The sequence below is a fragment of the Panthera onca genome, chromosome B4 (genome assembly GCF_046562875.1).
Source record: "Panthera onca isolate mPanOnc1 chromosome B4, mPanOnc1 haplotype 2, whole genome shotgun sequence".
NCBI lineage: Eukaryota > Metazoa > Chordata > Mammalia > Carnivora > Felidae > Panthera > Panthera onca.
In genome coordinates this window covers 24,333,598-24,357,159 of record NC_138345.1, presented here as the reverse complement: position 1 = coordinate 24,357,159, position 23,562 = coordinate 24,333,598, and the positions used below count along the sequence as shown (strand labels likewise).

The window sequence follows — 23,562 nt, the reverse complement described above, 5'->3', positions numbered from 1 at the left end:
TCTGAACAGGCAGTTTGGGAACTGATGTTCACACAAGGTGAAGTGATTTCTTTTTTGGGGTCCTTTTGTTGCTTTCAGCATTTTAGAGTGTTTCTCTTTGGTAGGCATTACAGGAGCCACGGAAATAATAATCACTGAAAGTACAGTGTATGATGTCAGACTTGAGAAGCTAATAATACTAGAGTAATACAACTTTTAATGGTCTACAACGGTTTTCAAAAATTGTAAGAAATTCAATAAATACAGGATTTAATTGCTCCCACCACTGACTGATGGACAAAATCAAAGGGGAGAATGAAGTGAAAAATTACAGAAGGCACAATTATTTAAGGTTGTTTTGAATCACATATGGAAAATATTCAACAGAATAGTAAGTTGAGATGTTACCAATTAGGCTAGTAGTAACTAGATTACAACTTTCAGCTATAATTTTTAGATAAATTTAAATGAATCTTCATTAATCTCCTTTACTGAAAAAAAAATTATGGAGAATGCTATGTCAATTTGGCTAGTATTTTAAAATGTGTTTTCTTCTCCATCACCCTGAGGATGTATGCAGAACATTAACAGAAAAATATAAAATGCACATTTTATAACAGAACCCTTTTAGTAGTCTTCTAATCTGGTTTCGGGGATTTTCACATTTAATATAGGGCTTCTGACTAACTGGTTGCTCTAATTTATTCAGGAAAAAAAAATCCCAAGGGTTTAAAACTCAGGTGCCACTTTCAGAATGCTAAAACCACTTGTCTAAATCAAAAAAAGCCCTTCAGTCAAAATCAATGGAGCTAAATTAAAAACATTTGCCAAGCCTTAGCATTAAAAAAAAAATTCTTACATTTTTCTGAAGCAATGTGGTAACAGTTGGCTTTAACTTTCCATTCTAGCCTGAATAACTTTAAGATTAAAAAACCCACACAATTACCTAAATGAAATTATAGTGACTTCTTAGTAGTTGGAACTAGATTTTCTCTTTTCAGAGGAGCAGTTATTGGACACTGCTAATGGTTTAGAATACGGGCTTACTGGAGACAGTCTGAGAATGACGTCCAGTCACTCTCTGGTCTTACCTTAGTAGTTTCTGCCTGCCTCTGGGCTTCTTCAAGAACCGCATTTACAGAATGTGCAGCCTGGGGAATCTGCCCGTTGGCCTGGGTGGTGCCTGCTTTAGGTCCTGAAGGGGAGAATAAAGACAAGAAGAGTGGGCAGGCATATTCAGCATTCTTGTGAGTTCATCTAAAAATATAGTTTATATTTCCAAAGCAAAAGACAAGGAATTCTAGGTATACAGGCCTTACAGAAAGTCTGAGGTTCTATGGCAACACTTCATGAGATTCAGCAAAGGTTCAGGAAGGTGAATGCTTTATGTAGGCTATGACATCTCGATTAACTAGGGGCCTAGAGAATGGTATGTTCTGTTTTCAAAAGCCTTTTGACAACTGGAGAATAACTTTGAAAAACTTTTTAAAAATTCCAGTTGCTGAAGATTTTTCTGAACCCTATGTTTCAGGGTGCCTGGGTGGCTCAGTCAGTTAAGCATCCTTCTTGGTTTCAGCTCAGGTCATGATCTCATGTTTCATGGGATTGAGCCCCACGTCAGGCTCTGCGCTGCCAGCATGGATCCTGCTTGGGATTCTCTCTCTCCCTCTCTTTCTGCCCCCCACCCTTATGCATGCACTTTCTCTCTCTCTCAAAAATAATAAACACTTGAAACGTATGTTTCTAGTTTCATACCATGCTGTGTATAGGAACGACTTTTAAACATTATTCTCAACAAAAAAGTAGGATGGGCACAAAAATAGAAGACACAGGGGATTGAGTAAAATGTGCAGACCCCTGAGATACCCTGGAATAGGTTTTTTTTTCCCAGCAAGTCATGATAAGCACTTATTTTATTTTCTTCCCTTTTAATTTACCCTTTGGCACAAAAGTGAGGCTAACTGAGGTTTTGCAGTTTTGAGGGAATCTGATAGATTTCATTGGATGTATGTGGATCTCTCTGGGTCCTTAGAGAACATCCTGGAGAGGACGGCCATGCCCCCCCACACAAAAGACATTTCTCCAATGACCAAACTGCCACCCAGCCCACAACATGAGGTCTTGCCACTGAGTGAACTCAGAGGTTCCTTTAGCTATGTCCATTGCCTGCTATTCTGTCAAATATTTATGAGATGGCCGTTTGCTTGCTTCTTTAAATATTTTTCCAGTAGTTTGAGAAACCCATTCATCTACGTAACAACTCAGAGAAGGCTATTAAGGACATGACATTGGGAAGAGAGGAATGTTTGATGAGGAAGAGGATATTAACAGGGCCTAAAGTATCTCTCTGCAAATTATTAAGTGCCAAATGAAAAATCTGCACAGGAGAGATATCGGACAACACATTAACCAAGTGGTCAAAATGAATGTTTCCAACGAGGGGCAAACAGATGTCATATGTGTCTGATTGTGATAACCTGAGGACATGCGGCCCTCATGCAGTATTCCCACCAAAAATGCACTGTCTGAAATGAATCATAAGGAAACATCAGACACATCCAAATCGAGGGAATATGGATGTGATTTAGATAAAAATATCCTATCAATATTGAATACTAAATTTCCTGGATTTGCTAACTGTACTATGGTTCGTAAGAGAACAGCCTTGATTTTTAGGAGTCACAAAGGGAAGACTTAGGGGCAAAGGTGTATGATAGATTCAATCTACTCTCAAGTGGTTCAGAAAAAAAAATGTCTTTGGATAACATAGGGAGAAGCGGGAGTGGGGAGAGAGAAATGATAAAGCAAATATGGCAAACACTCAATACTGGAGATCTGGGTAAAGGGTACATGAAGGCTTTATGTACTATTCTTGCAACTTTTCTGTGTTTGAGATGATTTCAGAATGAAAAAAGGTATTCGTGTCCGTTTATGCAATTGAAATATTAGAACAGGCTAGAATTGCTTTCTCTCCTGTCAGTGTTTTAATGATAAAATCCATGTCCCTTGTTCAGCAAGGACAGCCACCTCGTTGTTCTGAGTGGAGCTGTTGGAACGTACATGATGTGCCATGTAAATGTGCATTTCTCTCACTCTAAGGCTTATTAAACGTCTCTGATTAGCCACAGCTTTGTTCTGGAGGTCGGGAAGCAACAGGCCCAAACATCTTTAAGCTTTAGAATGTTTCTATTTAAGACTTTTTGTAAGACTTTGTGCACCGTACCATCGTGCCTAGGAGATTTAAACATCTGAGATTCCAAAGTGCTCTATCTTCTCATTTCCTTTGGGCTATTTATTCTCTTTCTCCTCCTTCATCTTATACATATTCAAATCCTTTATTTATCTATAAACACCTTTGCATTTGTGCAAAGCACAAATTTGTGCAAGCAGAGACTAAATCTGAATACTGAAGACCATTGGGGGAAATTCTTTTGAAGGGCAAAAATTATATTTTCTTTTTGCTTCTTTTGTCCAAACACATACACAGGCTGATTTCCCAGCAACATAGTGTGTATTTTTATGTAAGTAGGATGACCTGGTCTTTGTCTGTGAGAACAAACAGATAATAATAATAATCCTAAATGTTCCAAGCTGCTGTCTTCCTATTTACCAGGAAATCCAGTCTTTCCCATGGGCTCCCTGCCCCATCCTGGGACAACTGATGTGTGCCCACATACCCCATATATTCTGCAGGTGCCACTGACTGGGATCTAGGTTGTTCTGTCACTGTGTTAACAGTCCCAGCTGTCAAGTGGCAATACAGCCTCTCCCACTGTCTCTCTAGGAGTCCCTGGAGGAATTATGGGTGGGAAGTTTATTAAACAAATATGAGCCCACGAACCATGAGATCATGACCTGAGCCGAAGTCAGACACCCAACTGACTCAGCCATCCAGGCGCCCCCCACCTCCCTCGTTCTTAACCCATGTGGTTTGTGAAAGGCTGACCCTACCACTTGATCTGGCAAATCAGAAGACAGCATGCTCCTGGGTACAGTGAGACTGTTAGGGACAGGCACGAAACAGAGCCCTCCCAGAATTTTTTCAGAGATGGGGGCATCCTCTTTGTACTACGATTTCTGGCTGTGTGAGAAATGTAAGCCTGGAGAGTCAGTGACAGTCCTTGACATCTCAGGGGGACAGTGCCTAAATAAACAGTATCTTGACGACATCGCTTACATCCCTGGATCCTTCTATACCTGAAAGCAGCCTACCCACAGACCTCCTAGTTTTGTGCATTAATAAATCTCTCCCCATCACTCTTTGTTGCTTAAACCAGACAGAGTTAGACTGCCATGTGTCAATTGCCATGTGAAGGGTCTGGACTAAAAATAGTTGCTAAAGTCATAAAGTGATTTAATAAGTACTAAAAAAACCCTCTATGGCTCTTCTCTAATAGAAAAATAAAAGCTGCCATTCATCAAGAACGAATTACTTGTTAAGCACTTTGGATACAGAACGTCTCCATGTTTTTCAGTTGGGAAAATCATAGCAGAAACACTTCATGATTTCTTTCAGTATCTAGGAGAACAGATACTAAACTAATAATCACAAAGATTATTAATTATGACTGGCTTATAAAGGACAATTCACTGTAGACCCAAGGATAGGAAGGAATTAGCTACATGAAAGAAAAAACGATCACAAACAGAGGTAATAACATCTGTGAATTCCCTAAGAAAAGATGGTGCTTGAGCCTTTGAAGAACTAGGAAGAACAACTGGCCCATGTGACAGGAACAGGAAGACACGGGTGGAGAAGGAGGCAGGAGAGCTGGGCAAGGCTCATATTATACAGGCTTAGTTGGCCTTGCTAAGGATTTGGGACTTTATCTAAGAGCAGTGGGAAGCTTCTGAAAGGCTACCCACAGGGGAGAAATCATATTTACATTTAAAAAGGTGAGTTAAGGAGAGAGAAAAGTCTGCAAATGCAGGGAGTTGAGGTGGAGCACCGCCAGAGGAGGCTAAGTGAAAGATCATGGAAGTTGGGATTTGATGACAATGGAGATGAACAGATCTGGACAGATTTGACCAATATTTAGAGGGTAGAATCAATAGGAATTGGAGGTGATTGGATTTGGGCATGAGTGAGCTTTTCTTCCATGTGTCCTGCATGAGCAATTGGGCAGACGATGGTATTATTTACAAAAACTGAGAACAACAGTGGGGGAGCAAGTCTGGAGGGTAAGATGAGGAGTCAGTTTTACAGACATCGAGTCTGATGTATCCAAGTGAAGCCACTGAGCAGACAGCTGGATACATGGTTTTGCAGGTCAGCAGAGAAGTCTGGGTTCGATTTATATATTTGTGGGTGATCAGCACATAGATGGTGCCGGGAGTGGATTTAGACCACTTAGAGGGACTGTCAATGAGAAAAGGGTTAGGATTGATTGACGAGGCTGTGGGCAATTTAAGGTGGGGTAGAAGAGTTAGTAGAGGAGGTTAGAAAAGAGTGACCATAGCAGTTGGGGGTATGATGAGAGGTCTGGAGCATGTGCTATCTTTTTTTTTTTTAAGTTTACTTATTTTGAGAGAGAATGCACGTGTGCATGAGTTGGGGAGGGGCAGAGAGAGAGAGAGAGAGAGAGACAGAGACAGAGAGAGAGAGAGGGAGAGAGGAAGACAGAGGATCCGAAGTGGGTTCTGAGCTGACAGCAGAGAGCCTGATGTGGGGCTCGAACTCACCAACTCTGAGATCATGACCTGAGCTGAGGTCGGACAATAACCGACTGAGCCACCCAGGTGCCCCAAATGTGTACTATCTTGAAAGCCAATAGAGGAGACTGTTTCAAGGAGGATTGTGTTGATGCTGCTGAAAGGTCAGAGAAGAACAGGGGTTTATAATAGTTGCATTTAGCAGCCTAGAGGCCACTGGTGGGATTAGCAAGAGCATTCTCCGTAAGGCATTAGAGGCAGAAGCTTGACTGAAATTGGTGGCAGAGTCAGTAAGGGTAGAGAAGTGGAGGCAGCAAATGTAGTCTACCCTTTAAAACAGTTTGGTTGTCGGGTGGGGCAATAGCTGGAGGGAGGTGTGGAGTCATAGGAGGGTTTTAAAACTTACTTGTTTGTTTGGAGAAGGGAACAATGATAAGGACTCAGTAGAGCAGAAGAGAATGCAGAAGAGGATGGTATAATAAAGTATCTGTCGAGGCTTTGTCCTGAATTCCCGGCACAGAACTTCTAAAACTTTTGGTATTTCCAAAGTGACTGGGATATCTTTGCTATTCAGTGAACCCCTAGGATCACATCTGAGTTTATGCTAACAAGATGGGTTGGGATGTGGGCTGGTTATCAGAAAGATGAACCAAGTGATTAGAGGGTTGGGGCTTTGGGCTAATCGAACCTCTGGGGAGGGGACTGAAATCAATCATGTGGTCAATAAGAGGACAAAGAAGTTCTGCAGCCAGGACCCTCCTAGACCTTGCACTATGCATGTGTCTCTTCATTTGGCTGGTCCTGATATGTGTCCCTTATGATAAAATTGTAATAATAAGGATAGCACTTTTCTGAGTTCTGTGAGTCATTCTAATCAACCAGAACTAGTGGGAACCCCTGAAATTGTAGCCAGGAGGTCAGATGTGTGGATGACATAGGAAGAAAGGCAGCTTTGTTGGGGACAGTGCCCTTGGTCTGAGCTAACTCCATTGGTGGGTGTCAGAGTACTGCAAAACATCAGCTGGTGTTGGAATAGGGGCCAGGGCATGCATGGAAGGAATGGCCCTTGTTAGGATGTAACAGAATGGATGCGACTAGGATGGGTGCAGACGCAGGTAAGTTGTTGGTTTTAGTGGCGGGGAGTCAAAGGAGTTCCCATTTGTTTTTTTTTTTTTTTTTTTAATTTTTTTTTTCAACGTTTTTTATTTATTTTTGGGACAGAGAGAGACAGAGCATGAACGGGGGAGGGGCAGAGAGAGAGAGGGAGACACAGAATCGGAAACAGCCTCCAGGCTCCGAGCCATCAGCCCAGAGCCTGACACGGGCTCGAACTCACGGACCGCGAGATCGTGACCTGGCTGAAGTCGGACGCCTAACCGACTGCGCCACCCAGGCGCCCCAAAGGAGTTCCCATTTGATGGTTCCTTTGCTGAGAGTGAAAGATTTTGGGGTTGGAAATCTGAGGAGAGTGAAGAACATCCAAAACAATGAGAAACTAGGAGATTACATTGACTGGAACAGGTTTGCTCAACATTATTGACATTTGGGACTGGAAAATTTTTTGTTGTGTGGGGGCCTATCCTATGCATTGTAGGAGGCAGCATTCCTAGCCTCTACCCATTAGATGTCACTGGCATTTCCCCCAAGGTGTGACAACCAAAAATGTTTCTAGACATTGTCAAATGTTCCCCAGAGGTCAAAGTCATCCCTGGCTGAAGACTGCCAGTCTACAGAAACACAGTGAGATCAATAGGCAGTATTAAGTGTCCAGTTGTGGGTGATATCCAAAGCTCTGTGGTGGAATCACTTGCTTCCTCTTTTTGGTGACCAGCCCCCATCCTAAAGGTACCTACGGGCCTCCACCCATGGGAGTGAGCCAGATATGCCTCCCACAGAGCCCAGGAGTCTTTACTGGAAAGGAAACCAATGACCCTGGGAGAGATGCCCTAGATGGTTTCAGGATGCCTCACCCCAAAGAGTGAAAGGGGAAGCTTGACAGCCAAGAACTTTTAAGTGGTGTTTCACTCCCAAGCTGAAGACTAACAGAATTAGGAAACCCAACTCTCAACCAACCTCAGCAACCCTTTGTTTAGTAACTCAATAAACATTTACTATGTGCCAGGCTTTTAAGCTCTGGGAACACAATGTGTGCAACATGGTGAAATGGTCCTTTGTCCTTTCAAGACTTAAGAGTCTGGTAGAGAAAACAGGCACCAAATGAGTTAATGGATATATAAAATGATTACACATTGTGGTAAGTGCTCTGCAGAAAACAGTTTTATTCAGCATAGACACTTCCGGAAACTCATTGTTCACAGAGCAGCCAGGCTGGACACATCTAATGGAAATATTTTTAAATGTTGGGTTAAATCTACCTTATTGCACCTTCCACACTTTTTAGCTGCTTTTACCCTTTGAGCAGCAAAGAATACACATACTAGCCTTATGTTAGGACTGTTCTTTAACACTGAAAAACAATGACCAGAACTTTTCTGCTGTAAATAGTGCCAGTTCTTTCAACCATTAGTTATCATAAAGACAATGTGTGTGAATTGTAGCTCAGCCACTGACAAGATGCTGGGGACATGCTTCTCCCAGCTTCAGTTTCCTCAGCTGAGGAGCGCAGATGATAATCTATACTTTGCAGGGCTGTTGTAAGAATCAGAGCGATTATATGTAAAGCAATGCATTGTACCCTCTTCATCTCTCAGTGTTCTGTCCTCCTTAAAAATATACGCAAGAAGCTGTTATGTTATTATAGAATGTGATATCCAGGATTGGGTACAAGGCTCTGGCCATGATATCACTGAGCCAAAACACCCGGGAATGATCTCGTCCTTTGGGTGGGCTGTCTGCTGGGTGCTAGTGGAGCTTTGGACAAATATAACCTTTATACTCTGATGAGACACAGTACTCGACCAGCTCACCCTACACTGGTGATCGCCATCCTATCCATGAGCATATCACGAGAAAAGTGATAGAAGCTTTGCTTAAGAATCACTTCTGAAGAAATAGATCCAGGTGTGTGGAGATCTTGAGCCTGACCATCAGAAGGGAAACGTACACAGTGCCAACAAAGTTCTGTTTTTACAAAATGTGTTGTGTAAGTTTGAACATGAGCTCTGAGCTCTGAACAGGTGTGAGAATTTCTTCCCTGCACGGTACCTGTAGCAGGCGGGGGTGGTGGAACTGCACCGACAGTACTCAGGTTCGTCCGAGAGGCGAGCCCGGCCCTCTCCAGAGCCCGCTGATAGTTATCATAGAGAGTCTTCCCGTACTGGGGAGAGAACACAAAAGAAGCAAGAGAGGAATCCATTTATCCCAGATTCTGCACTTGATTGCAATATACGTACTGAGACAAAAAAAAAGTACTTTGTAGCTACTCTTTTCTGGAGTTGTTTTTTTAGTGTAAGGATTCCAACAAAACATCCACAAATCGTTTATTTTTCACATGTTAAGTAATTTTCCAGATTGGCAGAGTCAGTTAATACTTTCATATCCAGACATTAGAGGAGAGCTTTCGCCACCCGATTTTGAGTACATGAGTCTTCATATAAATCTACCAGTTTCCACATCGTGTTTCTTAATTACACACGACACATGCAAAGCTCTCCAAGAGTAAATGAAGGTCTGAGAAGTCTCAAGGGAGAGTAAACCCTGATTCTCAGGTCATTGGAGAGGTCCGTGTTTCTATCACTCCCCGCTATTAAAAAAACCCCCAATGGGCAAATAAATGAGATAGTATCTTCAGCTCTGATTCATGGAGAATGGGTCAGCTGTTTCTCAGCAGCACGGAGACTGGACCCACCCAGGTCAGGATGCTGGTATGCAATTCAAGATAGGGTGAGCCCAAATGCTCTCTCACCTTGGCAATCCTTATTCCCATGACCCACTGGTTTAGGGTTCTTGCATCGTCACAGCAGAGATATTTGATATACTGGGACTCCTTCTGAATTTGGGGATGCTAGAAAAAAGTAATTTCAAAGACCATTTATAAACTATTAGCACTTTTCAAAAAAAATTTAAGACTGTAACAATGTTAATTTCCTGATGTGGTGGCAAATTGCTACTGGCAGCAATTTCAGGATTAGAAATAGGGGTATTTTTAGAATGGGCTAAATTTTGAAAGGATTTAAGAGATTTGTGACATGATTTATCATAAGCACCTCTTACTGTATTATCCATAATAATTTTAATTTCTCCTTTTTTTTTTTTTAGCTTTTAAAAGCCTTTGCATATACCACGTCTCCTTTCCCACAAGAAATCCGAATCGTTTCTCCATTTATCAAATAAAGGAACTTCCCTGATGCAATTCTTAAGTTCCAGAATTAATGCTTTGTGACTCCCAACCAGTCCTAGGTATATTTAGGGATATCTCCCCTATCAGAATTCAGGGTTTCACCTTTTCTTAACTGTCATCTCCTACTCATACTGGCCATCTTGGCCTCTGGATGGGTGTCCCAGGGAAGGAATATTCTATCTATTCTCAAGTGGCAATGGCTTGGGGTGTTGCACTAGGGTCCAAGCCCTCCAGGAGCTCATTGTCAGAGACAGCAGTGACACTGGCAGGCATGAAGAGGGGAGAGAGACACTGGTCTCTGGTCACCAGATCACCTGGGCCCCTCTTCCTTAATCCTTGTTGCCTCTGTAATTTCTGTTGTGTGTGTCTGTCTCTGATAGACTGTGTGCTCCGTGAGGGTGGGGACCATGTCTGCCGTTCACTGCTGAAGACCCCCAGTGCTTAGCAATGGCCTGGCATGTGGTCAGTATTCTGGTTTAGAGGTGGAAATAACTGTTGAAGGAAATAATGAACAAAAGCAAGATTTCCTGTTCAGCCAGAAGTGTCATGGGTACAAGGTGAGGGGCAGGCAACCAAATCTAGATTTTAAGATTTGTGCCATGTGAATTTTCATGGGCCTTTATCATTTTTAATAAGTTTTATTATAGAGAAAAATAATTACAAACATAGCCGTCATGTGTGCATGCGTGTGTGTGTGTGTGTGTGTGTGTGTGTGAGAGAGAGAGAGAGAGACCAACTCTTCTGCCTCCATCTCTCAGAGGAGCTTGTTAATCCTGCTAGGACAGGTAGTGGTGGTGCACATGAAATGGAGTGCTGACAGAGTGGGAAGCCATCCTCAGTGCGGGAAAGGAGTGGAGCTGACCAGTTCCTCTCTAAGGGTATTGCACAGACTACTCCCTTTCACTTTTGCTTCCAGCTTCATCACTGACCTTCAAGGAAATGGCTGTTTTTAAAGCTGATGTAAGCCAGCGACACCGTGCCTTTAACTTCAGTATGAATCTGAGAAGCAACATCTGGACCAGTCACCCTGCTGATCTAACAACTCATTGCTGTTATTGCCCAGAAGGGATAACAAGACCCATACAGACTCTTAGGAGCTTGATGAGAGCTTAGTAAGTTTTGGTTTTACAAATGGGAAAACTGAGGCCCAGAGAAGTTACTATATATTTTACCCCATGGTACACTAGAACCTTGTGGGTCTCTTGTCCTACTGCCTAGAATTTCTGTATTTATATTAAGCTATTAGGTCAAAATTCCAAACTTTAAAGATACCACACACACAAAAAAATCAGAAATTGTAAAGAATTCCTTCTTTTGGCCCTTTGACCCAGTTGAGGAATGTCCACCTTTATACTTTTATCTTTAAATGGACCATTCCCTTGGTTTAGGTCTTTCAGCCCTCAGAATTTGCATCTGTATCACGAAAAATCATCCTAGGTTTTCCGGGGGTGACAGACACTAGGCTGCCCAACGATGCCTGTAGTTCTCCATTCTGGCAGCAGATGGCAGCATGCACTTTGTATGGCTGCTGCGCATTTCTTCGTTATTGGGGTTCAGTGCTTCCTCATTAATATAACTGTTAGATTTTAGCTTTACAAATGTTACCCCAATGATCGTTCCCGTTGGAGGCCCTTAAAATTGAAAGTATCAACGCGGATAATGTGGCCCAACAGCAAAAACGGATTTGTTACATTAATTAACTGGAAGGTCACACTGATGATAAGTACACTAAGCTGAGGACTTAGTCCCTATATGGAATGTGACATTCCACAAATGCCTGCAGCACTCTCTCCAGCCATAAAATTCACAAAACCAAACCACAGTCCTTGTCTTCCAGCACCAGAAACAAAGCCCCTTAACTTATAACAGTGTTCTTTTTAAAAAAATTGTTTTTAAATGTTTATTTTTGAGAGAGAGACAAAGTGTGAGCGGGGGAAGGGCAGAGAGAGGGAGATACAGAATGTGAAGCAGGCTCCAGGCTCTGAGCTGTCAGCACAGAGTCCAACATGGGGCTTGAACTCACGAACTCAAGATCATGACCTGAGCCAAAGTCGGACGCTTAACCGACTGAGCCACCCAGGCACCCCATAACAGTATTCTTATTGACGGTCATTTAAGAGGGGCAAACATGGGTCTCTTCGGCAGTTCGCTGTTTATAATTTTTCTTAGAAAGCAGCTGTTATTTTATTTCTGACACATTTAAAAAGTTGACAGTGTTACCTTGGCTTTTGGTGTATTAAAATATTTTTCATTTATTTTTTGGTTCCTGGCATGTGAGAGCCAGGTTCCCAAGAGCAGACTTTACATCATGTATGCTTGCAGTCAAATGCACAAATCAGCTGTCTGGGTAGAGGTATCCACTTAAACAGCACAATAAATAATTCTTAAGTATGTTATTTATCCAAACAGAGTAAAATCCAAATAGAGTAAAAGCCATTCAACATAACGGCTTTTGAGCATAAGAAAGAGGCAAGAACTCTTGAACTTGAGTTCCAACAATGGCTCCTCCTATGGTGATGAGACAGGTGTACAGAACTTGGTTCATTCTCTCCAACATTCTCATTGACCTCCTTATACTACACGTACTACAAATGTATACAGGAGACAGCATCCGATGACCTCAAAGGCCTCTTGAAATCCTTAAATTTTATGATTCTAAGATGAGCTAATCTAGTGGGCACGAGGCTCCTTTCTGGCTCTCAGGACATCCTATAGCAAGTAACTGTGCTTGTTTTCCAGTCATGGCTTAGGACCCTGCCAAAGGGTTTACTCCTTAACTGAGCCTTTTGCTGAAAAATTATTTATAAAGGGGTTTAAGGAAAAAATGCTGGTTCAGTACCCCTGGCCAGATTCTTGTGCAACTGGTTTGATTATTCCTGACCATAAACAGAGAGAAGCTCTTGTAGGACATGCTGAAAGGCACACAAAGGTCAGGGCAATTGCAGAACATTACTGTTAAGAGGGATCTTACAGATCCTCTAAAGTGAAGTAACTATGTGTTATAAACAAGAAAACTATGCCAGAGAGGGTAAGTCATTTGTCCAAGACCAAAGGGAGTGGGTGAACTAAGAGCAAAGCACCTACACATTCACCAAATACCTCTGGGTGCTAAGGAATATGTCCCTCATTAATATAGATAAGAGGCTCACACCATAATTAGGAAGTGGTGGCTGGGGGTGTTGTGGGGGAGACATATGTAAAGAAATCTATGATTACCCTATGACATGGTGAGTTTCATAGTAAAAGTTTGAAAACAGAAAATGAGAAAGGCTCATTGGAAGAAGCTATAGAGTACTGTAACACATCTGAGGAACATCTAGAAATTCTGTGTGGCTAACGTCTGGGATCCATGGAAAGAAGAGACAGAAAATCAGCTCGAGAGAGCCAGAGTCAAGGGCTCGTGTCAAACTTGGATCTGGACATTGTCCTCTAGGTATCAGACATTTTAAAAGAGCAGAGTGATACAGGCAGCAACTGGCAGCCGTGTGGAAGACGGGCCTGGAGTGACAAGGAAGGACAGACAGAGAGGGCTAGATGAGAGACATCTCAGATGGAAAATCAGAGTGTGATGATGGATTGGACAAGAAAGGGAACAGGAGGGACTTTTAGGAAGATTTCTCTATTTCTAGCTTGGAAAAGCAGATGGGTATTATGGGTTTAATTGTGTCCCCTGCAAAGATATGCTGCAGTCCTAACTGCTGATACCTGTGATTATGACCTTATTTGTAAATAGGTTCTTTGTAGATGTAATCAAGTTAGGATGGGGTCATGCTTGGTTAGGGTGGGCCCTAATCCAATATGACTGGTGTCCCTGTAGGAAGAGAAGAAACACAAACACATACAGAGAGGAGGGCCATGTGATATAGAGGCAGAGATTGGCATTATGCAGCTACAAGCCCAGGAAGGAGTGCCAAAGACTGCTGGAAATTGTCAGAAGCTAGGAGAGAGGCATGGAACACATTTCCCCTCAGAGCCCTCCAAAAGGAACCGACCCTCCTGACAGCTTGATTTTAAACTTCTGGATTCCTGAACCGTGAGAGCTTAAGTTTCCATTATTTTAAGTCAACCAGTTTGTGGCACTTTGTCATGGCAGCCCATCCTCCCCACCCCCTCCCCCCCCCCGCGCCCCAAAACTAATACAGCGGGTGATGGTATCATTCATCTTGATAGGGACTGCAGGAAGGAGTTTATGAGGGTGGAGGGAGGGTTGAATCACCATCTGACAGGTTATGGTTGAAGTGCCCTCAGTGCAGTTACCTCAAGGGTGGGGCTGGGAGAGAAGGTGAGACTGTCAGCTATAGACTGGGAATTATTAGCATACAGATGACAGCTGGAGCTGTGGCTGTGACTATGACTTCTCAGAGAGAGCACGAGTCTGGTGAGAACAGAATACAGAACCCAGGAGCACATCCCAGAATGTGTGGAAAGAGGAGGAACCCACAGAAATGGAGGAGCAGATGAACAGAGGGGACTAGGCAGAGGGCTAGAAAATGAGGCAGTTATCACCAATGCAAAGATGCCAGGAGGACCAGAAGCCTGAGGACTGAAACTGCTGACTGTTCATTGGAAACTTTTTAAAAAGTTTTTTTTTATTTATTTTAAGGGGAGGAGGGGCAGGGAGAGAGGGGGAGAGAGAGAATCCCAAGATGTCAGTGCTGAGCCCAATTTGGGGCTTGATCTCATAACCATGAGATCGTGACCTGAGATGAAATCAAGAGTGCAGACTTAACTGATGCACACCTCACTGGACACTTTAGTAACAGTTACAGCACAGGAGGGAGGAGAAGCCTGCAGAGTGCAAGCTCCACAGAGAAGTTCTTTGTTTTGTTCATTATATCCCAACCTCTCAGAAAGCAGTTGGCTGGAGAGAAATATTTTGGAATGAATGAGTTTTACTGACAGAATGAAAGTTGAGGACATGGAGGACATATTGCTTTCCCAAGAAGTCTGAGTTAAAGGGAAGACAGAAGCAGGCGTTGCTTAAAGGAATGGGGTGGATCAAACTGAGGGAAGTAACTTGGAACCTCCCAAACCAAGGAATATTTGAACGCGTTGTAGCCCAAGAGAAGAATTCTCTGGAGAGAGGCTGAAGATGCTGAAGCAAAACGGAGTCACCGATGGTACGGTCCCAGGGAAGGGCTAATGCTGGAGAGGGACTGGCCTTGGAGGAGGGAGCCTTTTCCTCTGAGGCGCAGAGTTGTGAGGATGATTACTCCATTAGATAAGTTCAGAAGTAAATATGAAGTAAACCAGGGCAACTCAATCCTTCTCTTTTCTGTCTTCTGCAAGTAGAAGGCAAGGTATGCTGAGAAGTTCGTAGATGAGAGACCCTTTGAGAAGAGTGTAGACAATGTCTGGGGACAAGGTAGAAGACGAAGTTGAGTGGAAAGCAGGGAAAAGCTACTAAAATCTCCTGTGACTGCAGGAGCTGACACAGTTAGCAAAAAGCAGACTCAAGAACCAGAAGTGAGTGATTTAGCCCAGTTGTATGAGCCCCAAATGTGACACGGCTCTTGAGTAGACTAAGGAAAGGAAGGTGCAGAACTAAAAGAATGTTGACCCTAAATCCTAGCTCTAAGAAGTGACGAAGAAGCCTGGACAGATTCATTTTAAAGTTTTAGAATCAGAAACAGGAATTCAGGGTAGAAATGCTTCCACTTTTCCTATTTCAAAACAATTATTATGATACACTTGTGGTTAATTATGGGACACTTAACGCTTTTTTCCTTAAAAGGAAATATTAACTCAACTTGTTCACAAATCTAAATCAAGGACTTCGTACAACACACCTTTAAAACAAAGCAGTGGTCAGTCGGTGCTTTGTATTTCATTTTACACTGAATCCCATAGTAAATGTTGACATTTTCAAACTGTATAAAGCATGCCAGATCTCGAGATGTCTGAAAGAGAAGAGAAAAAAAATCACCTTAACTGAGTTGACAGCTAATAAATTTTCAAGGTCGTCCTTGATGGCACAACTAAGGATTACATTTTAGCAGAAAAATATTGAATTTCGGCAACTTGTTTAAGCATCCATCACGTATAAGTCTTCTAAAAGTCAAGACTGCGTTTTAAGAGGTACATGAGCACACCCAAGACGAAACAGTGTTCCACAAACCCAGAAATGGAGCGAAAGATTATACTGCTGTTCTAGCACCTGCGTGTGGACTCTCAGCAGCAGATCTGACGGACTGACCTTGAGTCATTGTTATTGATGCAGTCAAGACAAGGAGACTGACCGTCTAGTCGGAAATTTCATTTTGGCTTTTGCCATTCTAAGTCAGTGATGGATTTCATGATTGAGCATTAAAAAAGAAAAAGCCCTCTTCAGGATAAACAATAAGAGGTAAATTTGATGCTCAGTAAATTAGCACATACTTCATGCACTTCTCCCTGAGAAAAAGGATTCCTTTCACGCTTTCTCGTTAGTGCTGGCGGTGTTGCTATGGAAACAGAAACCTCTCCTCCATGTATAATATGTGTTGTGAGGACTGCAACCTCTAATCTACATATTTGGTTATACTTCCATTACAAATTCGCTCTATTATTGTCTTTTTACCTTCACATTCCATAGTTCTTTACCAGGTTAGTGAATAAAGAATAGAGGGCAGAATTGCTACACCTCAGTGCACAATTAGTCCTTTATATATGGTTGCACGGTTTTTTTTCTTGCAAGGTATTTTCTTCTGCCTTTTCAAAGTCTTGTTTTTTTATTAAAAATATAAAATATATTCATCATAATTTTTAAAAATAATGTATTAGACGTATATATAATAAAATGAAAATCTTCCTCCACACTCTTTTCTCTGGAAGTACCATTGTTAATAGTTTGGAAGTATTCTTCCAAATTCTTCTGGGTGAACATTTATATACATATGTATGTGCAGACACACCCACTTACATACATACACATCCACAAATTGAAAAATATGAATGAAATTTTACTATAAATACTGTTCCATGAATTTGTTTTCTTAACATGAGGTCTTTCTATATGTCAAGACATATATGAATGGATAGATACATCACAGTCATGTAATGGCTGCACAGCATCTCACTGAATAGGTGCAATGATTTACTTAGCCATTCTACCAAAAATGACTAGAGGTTATTGCAATATTTTGCTCTTTCAAAAAATACTGTGCATCTGAGCAAATATTTCCATGGGACAGATTGCTAAATGTGCAGCTGCCATTTCAAGGGGTATTCCCCTTTATATTTGAATAGATGTTAAATTGTTCCCCAATATGGCTGCACTCATTTATATTTTCACCTCCAGAGCACGACTGTGCCCACTTTTCTTACTCCTGCTAAAATTTGGATATTATCAATATTGTTAATTTTATCAATCCCACAGGAAGAAATATTTCACTTTTTAATTTACATTTCCCTGATTAGTAAGACAGAGCAACTTTTTAATTATTCACTGGCTACTGACATTTCTTTTTCTGTAAATTCTCACTTAATAGCCATTGCCATCTTTCTGTGAGTACATTTGTCTTTTTCTTATTGATTTGTTGAGGTCTTTATATTTTGTGGATAATCATATTTGGTTATACATGCTGAAGTGTACTCTTTGACTCCAGAACTAGTCTTTAACTTCTTCTTTGGTATCTTTGGCTATAAAGAATTTAAAAAAAAATCTTACACTGTCAAATTTTCTCCTTTATAATTTTGAGCTTCTAGTCTTGCTGAAGGTTTCCCCAACCCTGAATTATGAAAATATTAACCCATGTTTTTTAGAAGAAAATTTAAAAGAAAATATAGATAAAAGAAGATTTAAAAATTTTTTCTAAATAGATTTAATTAACCTAGGATTTAATTTGGAACATGGTATGAGGTAGGAAACTACTTTCTCCCAATGGTGATACAATTATTTCACTGCTATTTATTAAATACCACATTCTTTCCCCATTGCTATAAAATTCTCACTTCAATTTCCCTTATATTATCAGATCTCAGTGTTGATCTGTTTTCTCTACTTGTGCTATAGTTTTCATCTAATGTTTTGACATCTGGGAGGAGGGGTTCTACCTCAATGTTCTTCACATTTTTTTTTTTTTTGGAACAGTATCTCTTTCTGATGAATTTTAGAATCAGTCTGTGAACTTCAAGTAAAAAAATCCTATTGAAATTTTTCTTGGGATTTAATATATAGAAAGTTTTTGGGGGAGATTCATATCTTTTCATCTAGCAACATGGTACATTTCTATGTATTTAGTTCTATTTCAGTTCCTTTATTAAATTTTGTATTTTATGCCATATAGGTCTTGAACATTTCCTGTTGAGTTTATTGTTAGGTATTTTGTATTTTTTGTTTCTACTATGCATTAAATAATTCATTATATTTTAATTAGCATATTATCTGTACAAAAGAAAATAATTTCTTGTTTGGTAAATTTACTTGGTCTTAATAGTTTTTCAGTTGAGTGTCTTATATTGTCTGGTAGACAATCATGTCAAGAGTGAATAAAGACAGTTTGGGTCACCTGGGTGGTTGGTTGCTCAGGTTGGTTGCTGACTCTTGATTTTGACTCAGGTCATGATCCCAGGGTCGTGAGATAGAGCCCTGTATCAGACTCCGTGCTGAGCATGGAGCCTGCTTAAGATTCTCTCTCTCTCCCTCTGTCCCTCTCCCCAAATTGTGCTCTCTCTCTTTAAAATAAAAAAATTTAAAAAAAATTAAAAAAAAAAGAATGAATACAGTTTTGCCTCTTCATTTCCAAAAATTCTACTTCTTATTCTTTCTCTTCATTCCTTAGCTCCTTCCTCCATTCCGAGGTTAATGGTAGCAGTGAGAGAAAGTACTCTTGCCCAAAGCCAATGTGTTGTGATAGGTTTATTTATACATCTAATTTACATGTATAGCACTTCCAAAATAATTTCTGTGTCAGCTATTACATCCCAGTGTGGGGCCAGAATGAAGGTGGCATAAATGGGAAGGTATCAGTTCTCTAAGACTGACACTAAGTAGGCCCAGTAGCTGCCCTCCACCAGGCATTACCCATAATGCCTCTCCTGCATTCCCACAGAGATAAGAGAGTCTTCTAACTAGAGGAGCAGATCTGGATATTTCCCATGACTTCACCTGCTTGGGAATGTGGGTCAAGCCTTATTAGAAACCTGCAGTTTGTACATATGCCATTGGGTGGTGCCCTGGATTTGGCAGTGAAGGCAAAATGCTTCAGCATACCCCAGCTATAGAGAGCTGAGAAGTATCCTAAAGCTTTTTAATGGTGAACAAAAGATGGAAATGCCCCAAGCCTCTAAAAAAAAGGTCTCAGGAAAAGCTAATGGTCATAATGAGAGTCTAAATTCATTTCAAAGATGAGGAATTTATGATATGCTTGTACTTCTGAGGCAATAATCCTGAATCACCAAGTAGAAGTTAAACGATAGCTAAGATCCTCTCTTAAAACAGGCAGGGAAAAGCATATAGCACACCTCAGAGAACAATTTAAATGCTCGGGGAATAAGGGCTACAATCTTGATGTAGATCTGTCAATGCTTATACCTCTATGATTCCAGATAGAAGTTTATATATAGACTATAGAACAAGAGAGTAAATACAGGAGGAAAACGTCCTCAGAAATAGGTATGTAAAGTAGCAAATTACTCTCTAGAAAAGTGCTTCTGCTATAATTTTTGAAACCTGACTTTAAAACAGATAAAATTCTTTGCCTTCAGGAGAAAGCTATGGAAAAATTCAAAAGAACTTCTGTAATTCTGTCAGAATAGGATATGCATTTATATAAACACTGTAGGAACACAAATCTCAGAACAAAGGAGTGTATTTAAATTACTGTCTGAGAATTTCTTCAGTTTCATTTTCATGAAATGATTTTTTGATAAAGCGTATTACTTTATTTTCCTGACCTTAGTCTTTCCTTTGGGTACATAATAAATTCCAGAAGCCCGTAAAAGAAAATAGCGCCTTTTCCAGGATTTCTTTCCGTCTTCTTTCAGATAAAGAGCTCCTTCAAGTTCTGGCACAATGACAGATGTTCCACAGAAACTTTCCTGAAATTGAGATTCCAATTATGGAGAACATGTGAAAAAAAACCACAAATTTTTGTTCACATTTAAACAAACTATGGCAAACTAGCCTTTTAGCCAAACCAGCTAAAAGTCACTTGTCTGTAACTCTGAATGCATACAATTATACTGCATGCTGTTTGCCAAAAGAAAGGAAGGATACCATGGTGTAGACTTCAAGGCTTCTCAACCACTTACTTTTGTGACCGTGGGCAAGTCATTAAATCTCAGTTCCTTTGCTTGCAAAAATGGAGTAATAATAGCTCCAACTTCATAAGAAAGGTTATGAGTACAATCTTGGTATACTGTGAAAGTAAGCATTAAATAAAGGCTATTTCTGTTATTATAAGTTGGTAAATAGAAAAATTATTCCTTTTCCTATAAGTAAAAATAATTACTATTTTACTGCCACTAAACAGAAAAGTTAGAATATATAATCCTTCACATAAACGTGTGTATGTTAATTTATTCTTGGGATAGTTTTCTTATTGAAGAATGAAGAAGGCAGTTATTAACACTATGGTTATCAGAAAAGGACAAGGACAAAGCAAATTCTCTAGGCGTAGATTTTCGAATGTGAAAACTTACATATAATGAAATAATTCTTAGTAAATTTCTTTTAAAAAGCAATTCAGTAAAAGTAAAGCATTCTATTCCAGTTCAAATACTCAAACTTACTTTTGGCTTTCTTTTTTGTAACTCTCAACCCCCTTCTACTCCATCTCATAAATGGAGAATAACTTCTAGTTTTGTACCCTGCCAGGAAATGTATATATAGTGGAGCTGGGACACATTTTTGTTCATATTCTCCTCCAATTTAGCTAGTATTAGTTGCCTTGTCAATAATCTCTTCAATCAGATATTTGGCCCAAATTAGAAAGCAGAATAGTGCTGATTTTTCATAGTGTAACATCCTTTGTATTTTCTTTCACATCCAGCCTTTAATGCACCGCTGAAGTCCTAGAACAAGAACTATTCAGGCAACTGTATAAACCAAGGCACAAGCTGTCCCTGAGTTACAGACAGCTGATAATTAAAAACAAATGGCTGTGTCAGGGAACTTCACTCTCCCCTTCCCTGTCTGTCAGTTTCCATCACTGCTAGGTACACTCAGAACCTGAATCTCCTTGTTGCTGGGTACCCGGTGCTTTTTCTTCCTCGACACAACCTGGAGTCTGCTAAATGCAGAGAATGTCCCTATTCCCACTGCTACGCCTTCGTGTGAAATACCCACTGTGCTCTTGGCTCCAGAAGCCGGAATTTATAACACGTTTTCAAGACCTTGTGAGTGGCAGAAGGTTCTGATGTCTGCTCCATCTGGTTACGGGCCTGTGAGAATGTGATGGGGAGAGAAACCTGTGCGGGAGCCTGGCCAGGCCTTGGTGAATAAGAGAAAGGGTGCTAATCAATGTCAGCGAACTGGCTCCAGGTGTGAACATGCGTCCAGAGCTCACCAGGTCATCTGAATCTTCAGAAGAAGCCTCACAAGAAAAGAAAAGGTCAACACATTTTTGAAGGTGGAGAAAACCTGGGCTGGAACCCTACACAGGTTTTCTTCACCCTCACAAGTGTGTTGACTTTAGATCTCTGCACTCATCTGCATTATGTGCTGGGAGCAGAGCCCTGATTTTTAGCACAGTTATTATGTGAAAACTCACTAGGAGTTTCAAAAAAAACCAACCATCAAATAAACTTCTGGAACACGCCTGTATAGTGATAATCACGAACATCTGCACAGTAATCGACCCAGTGCTTCCATTACCGCCCTGGATTGCTGTAATAATTCAGTATGATCCAGGACATTGAGGTTCTTGGACTTGCTGCATAACATCCGAACCTCAATGGCAGACCCAGACCTTGTGTCATGTCTCCTAAGTGCAAAGCCCACACTTTCTACCACACCTGGCTACTGAAAGAACACCTTAGAATTCACTGTAAACAAGGTTTGGAAATCCTTACATCTGACTTCTGGGGAGCACTTCAGTAATGAAAAACATGGAATGTTAAGAGACGAGTTTTACGTGGATTCTTAAGTGTTTTAGGCGAGAATCACTAATCCAACTTCATGAAAGTAAAATATAGTCTAAAGCCATACTTTTAAACAACTGACTCAAAGAACCAGTTTAATTATCTAAATAGCTATAATTTAGTAATAATTTGATTTTAAAACCCCAAGTTGAAATTTCAGTGTGTCTCAGAATATCCCATTGTTCTAAGAAGCAAATAATTTAAAAATAGGTACAGTTAACATCCTTCTCTTTTCTTCTACTCTGTAAAATTACACTTACCTCAAGTAAGGATTCCTTGTTCTTAGCATTCATTTTCTCACTTGTTTCCTTCCCTTCTTTTTTTCCTTTGTTATCCAAGTAAAAATTCTAAAGAAAATATTAAGAGATCAGAATCAGTGAGTGTTCATCGCCATGCTAGGGACTCACTGTCTTGCTGTAGAGAGAAGACGCACCTATAGGAAAAAGAGTGGGGACCACAGCATATGGTATCTGTCAACCAAGTGCCTTACCGAGGCTTTACCAAGTGCTGATTACTGAGGCGGATGTAAAACCTTCTTTTCCTCCCATTGTGCACAATCAACGAGGAAACAAACATAAGATAGAAAACACTAGCAAAGGTTATGACAACATTTAATTGTTAAATTCCATTGTCTAGAAAACTTGTCAAATGCTGGAAGCGGGGAGACCCTAATGTACTGGAAGAGACTGGGTCTGGATTGCTGGTGGAACCCGTGCCCCATGTGCTTGTGGAGGTCATGTAGCCTCCCAAGGTCCTGTGGACTAGAGATTCTGGCTGATGAAGAGAAACTTGAAATCTGGATTTTTATAAATTTAGTGACTACTTTAAGTTTTAAAAACCACAGCACAGGGTTTGCTGCTTGGCAACTTCTAAGGACAGACAGAAGCAGAAAGGGAATTTCTGGAAAGGGAACTAGCCTCACAACGGACAGGGAAGACCATGGTTTTAAAGCATTCATGAATGGGTGCATAGTCTCTAAGTGGGGTTTGTATTAACCCATGTATCATACCTTGTTAATACTGAGTATCAATGAGAGGGCTGAGACAAAATGATAAACGAATGTTTCCAAAAAATCATGAGTATCCAAGGGTTATTAATCTTCACATAACCAGTACAGCTGAGGTATCAATATACAAAGTGATTATTATGAGTGACCAGTGTCATAATTAAAACACTGAGGACTTTTATGTGAAAATGTAGAGTTTTGTAAAATAACGCATGAAAAAAATGTATTAAAACTGGAACATATACCTCTGGAGGACAGTGACTGAATTTAGACACAAATGTGTCTAACAGACACAGGAAAAGATGCTCAATATCTGTAAAAATACAAATTAAAACTACAATGAGATATAACTTCCCATCTGTCAGAATGGCCAAAATTAACAAAACAAGAAACAACAAGTGTTAGTGAGGATGTAGAGAAAAAGGAACACTCATGCACTGTTGGTGGGAATGCAAACTGGTGCAGCTATTCTGGAAAACAGGATGAGGTTCCTCAAAAAGTTAAAAATAGAACTACCCTATGATCCAGGAATCGCATTACTGGGTATTTACCCCAAAAGTAC

The 23,562-nt window shown here is 40.6% G+C and overlaps 1 protein-coding gene across 1 annotated transcript in view; it reads right to left on the bottom strand.

Moving 5' to 3' along the window:
• Positions 1 to 23,562, bottom strand: part of APBB1IP (amyloid beta precursor protein binding family B member 1 interacting protein) — a 102,022-nt gene that overhangs the window by 5,484 nt on the left and 72,976 nt on the right. Inside the window, exons 8-13 of the mRNA XM_060659131.3 lie at positions 22,255 to 22,341; positions 19,808 to 19,951; positions 15,721 to 15,831; positions 9,497 to 9,595; positions 8,797 to 8,908; positions 1,071 to 1,174 (exon numbers count right to left, since the gene is read on the bottom strand). Of these exons, the coding sequence (XP_060515114.3) occupies positions 1,071 to 1,174; positions 8,797 to 8,908; positions 9,497 to 9,595; positions 15,721 to 15,831; positions 19,808 to 19,951; positions 22,255 to 22,341 (657 nt within the window). The remainder of the gene's footprint in view (positions 1 to 1,070; positions 1,175 to 8,796; positions 8,909 to 9,496; positions 9,596 to 15,720; positions 15,832 to 19,807; positions 19,952 to 22,254; positions 22,342 to 23,562) is intronic.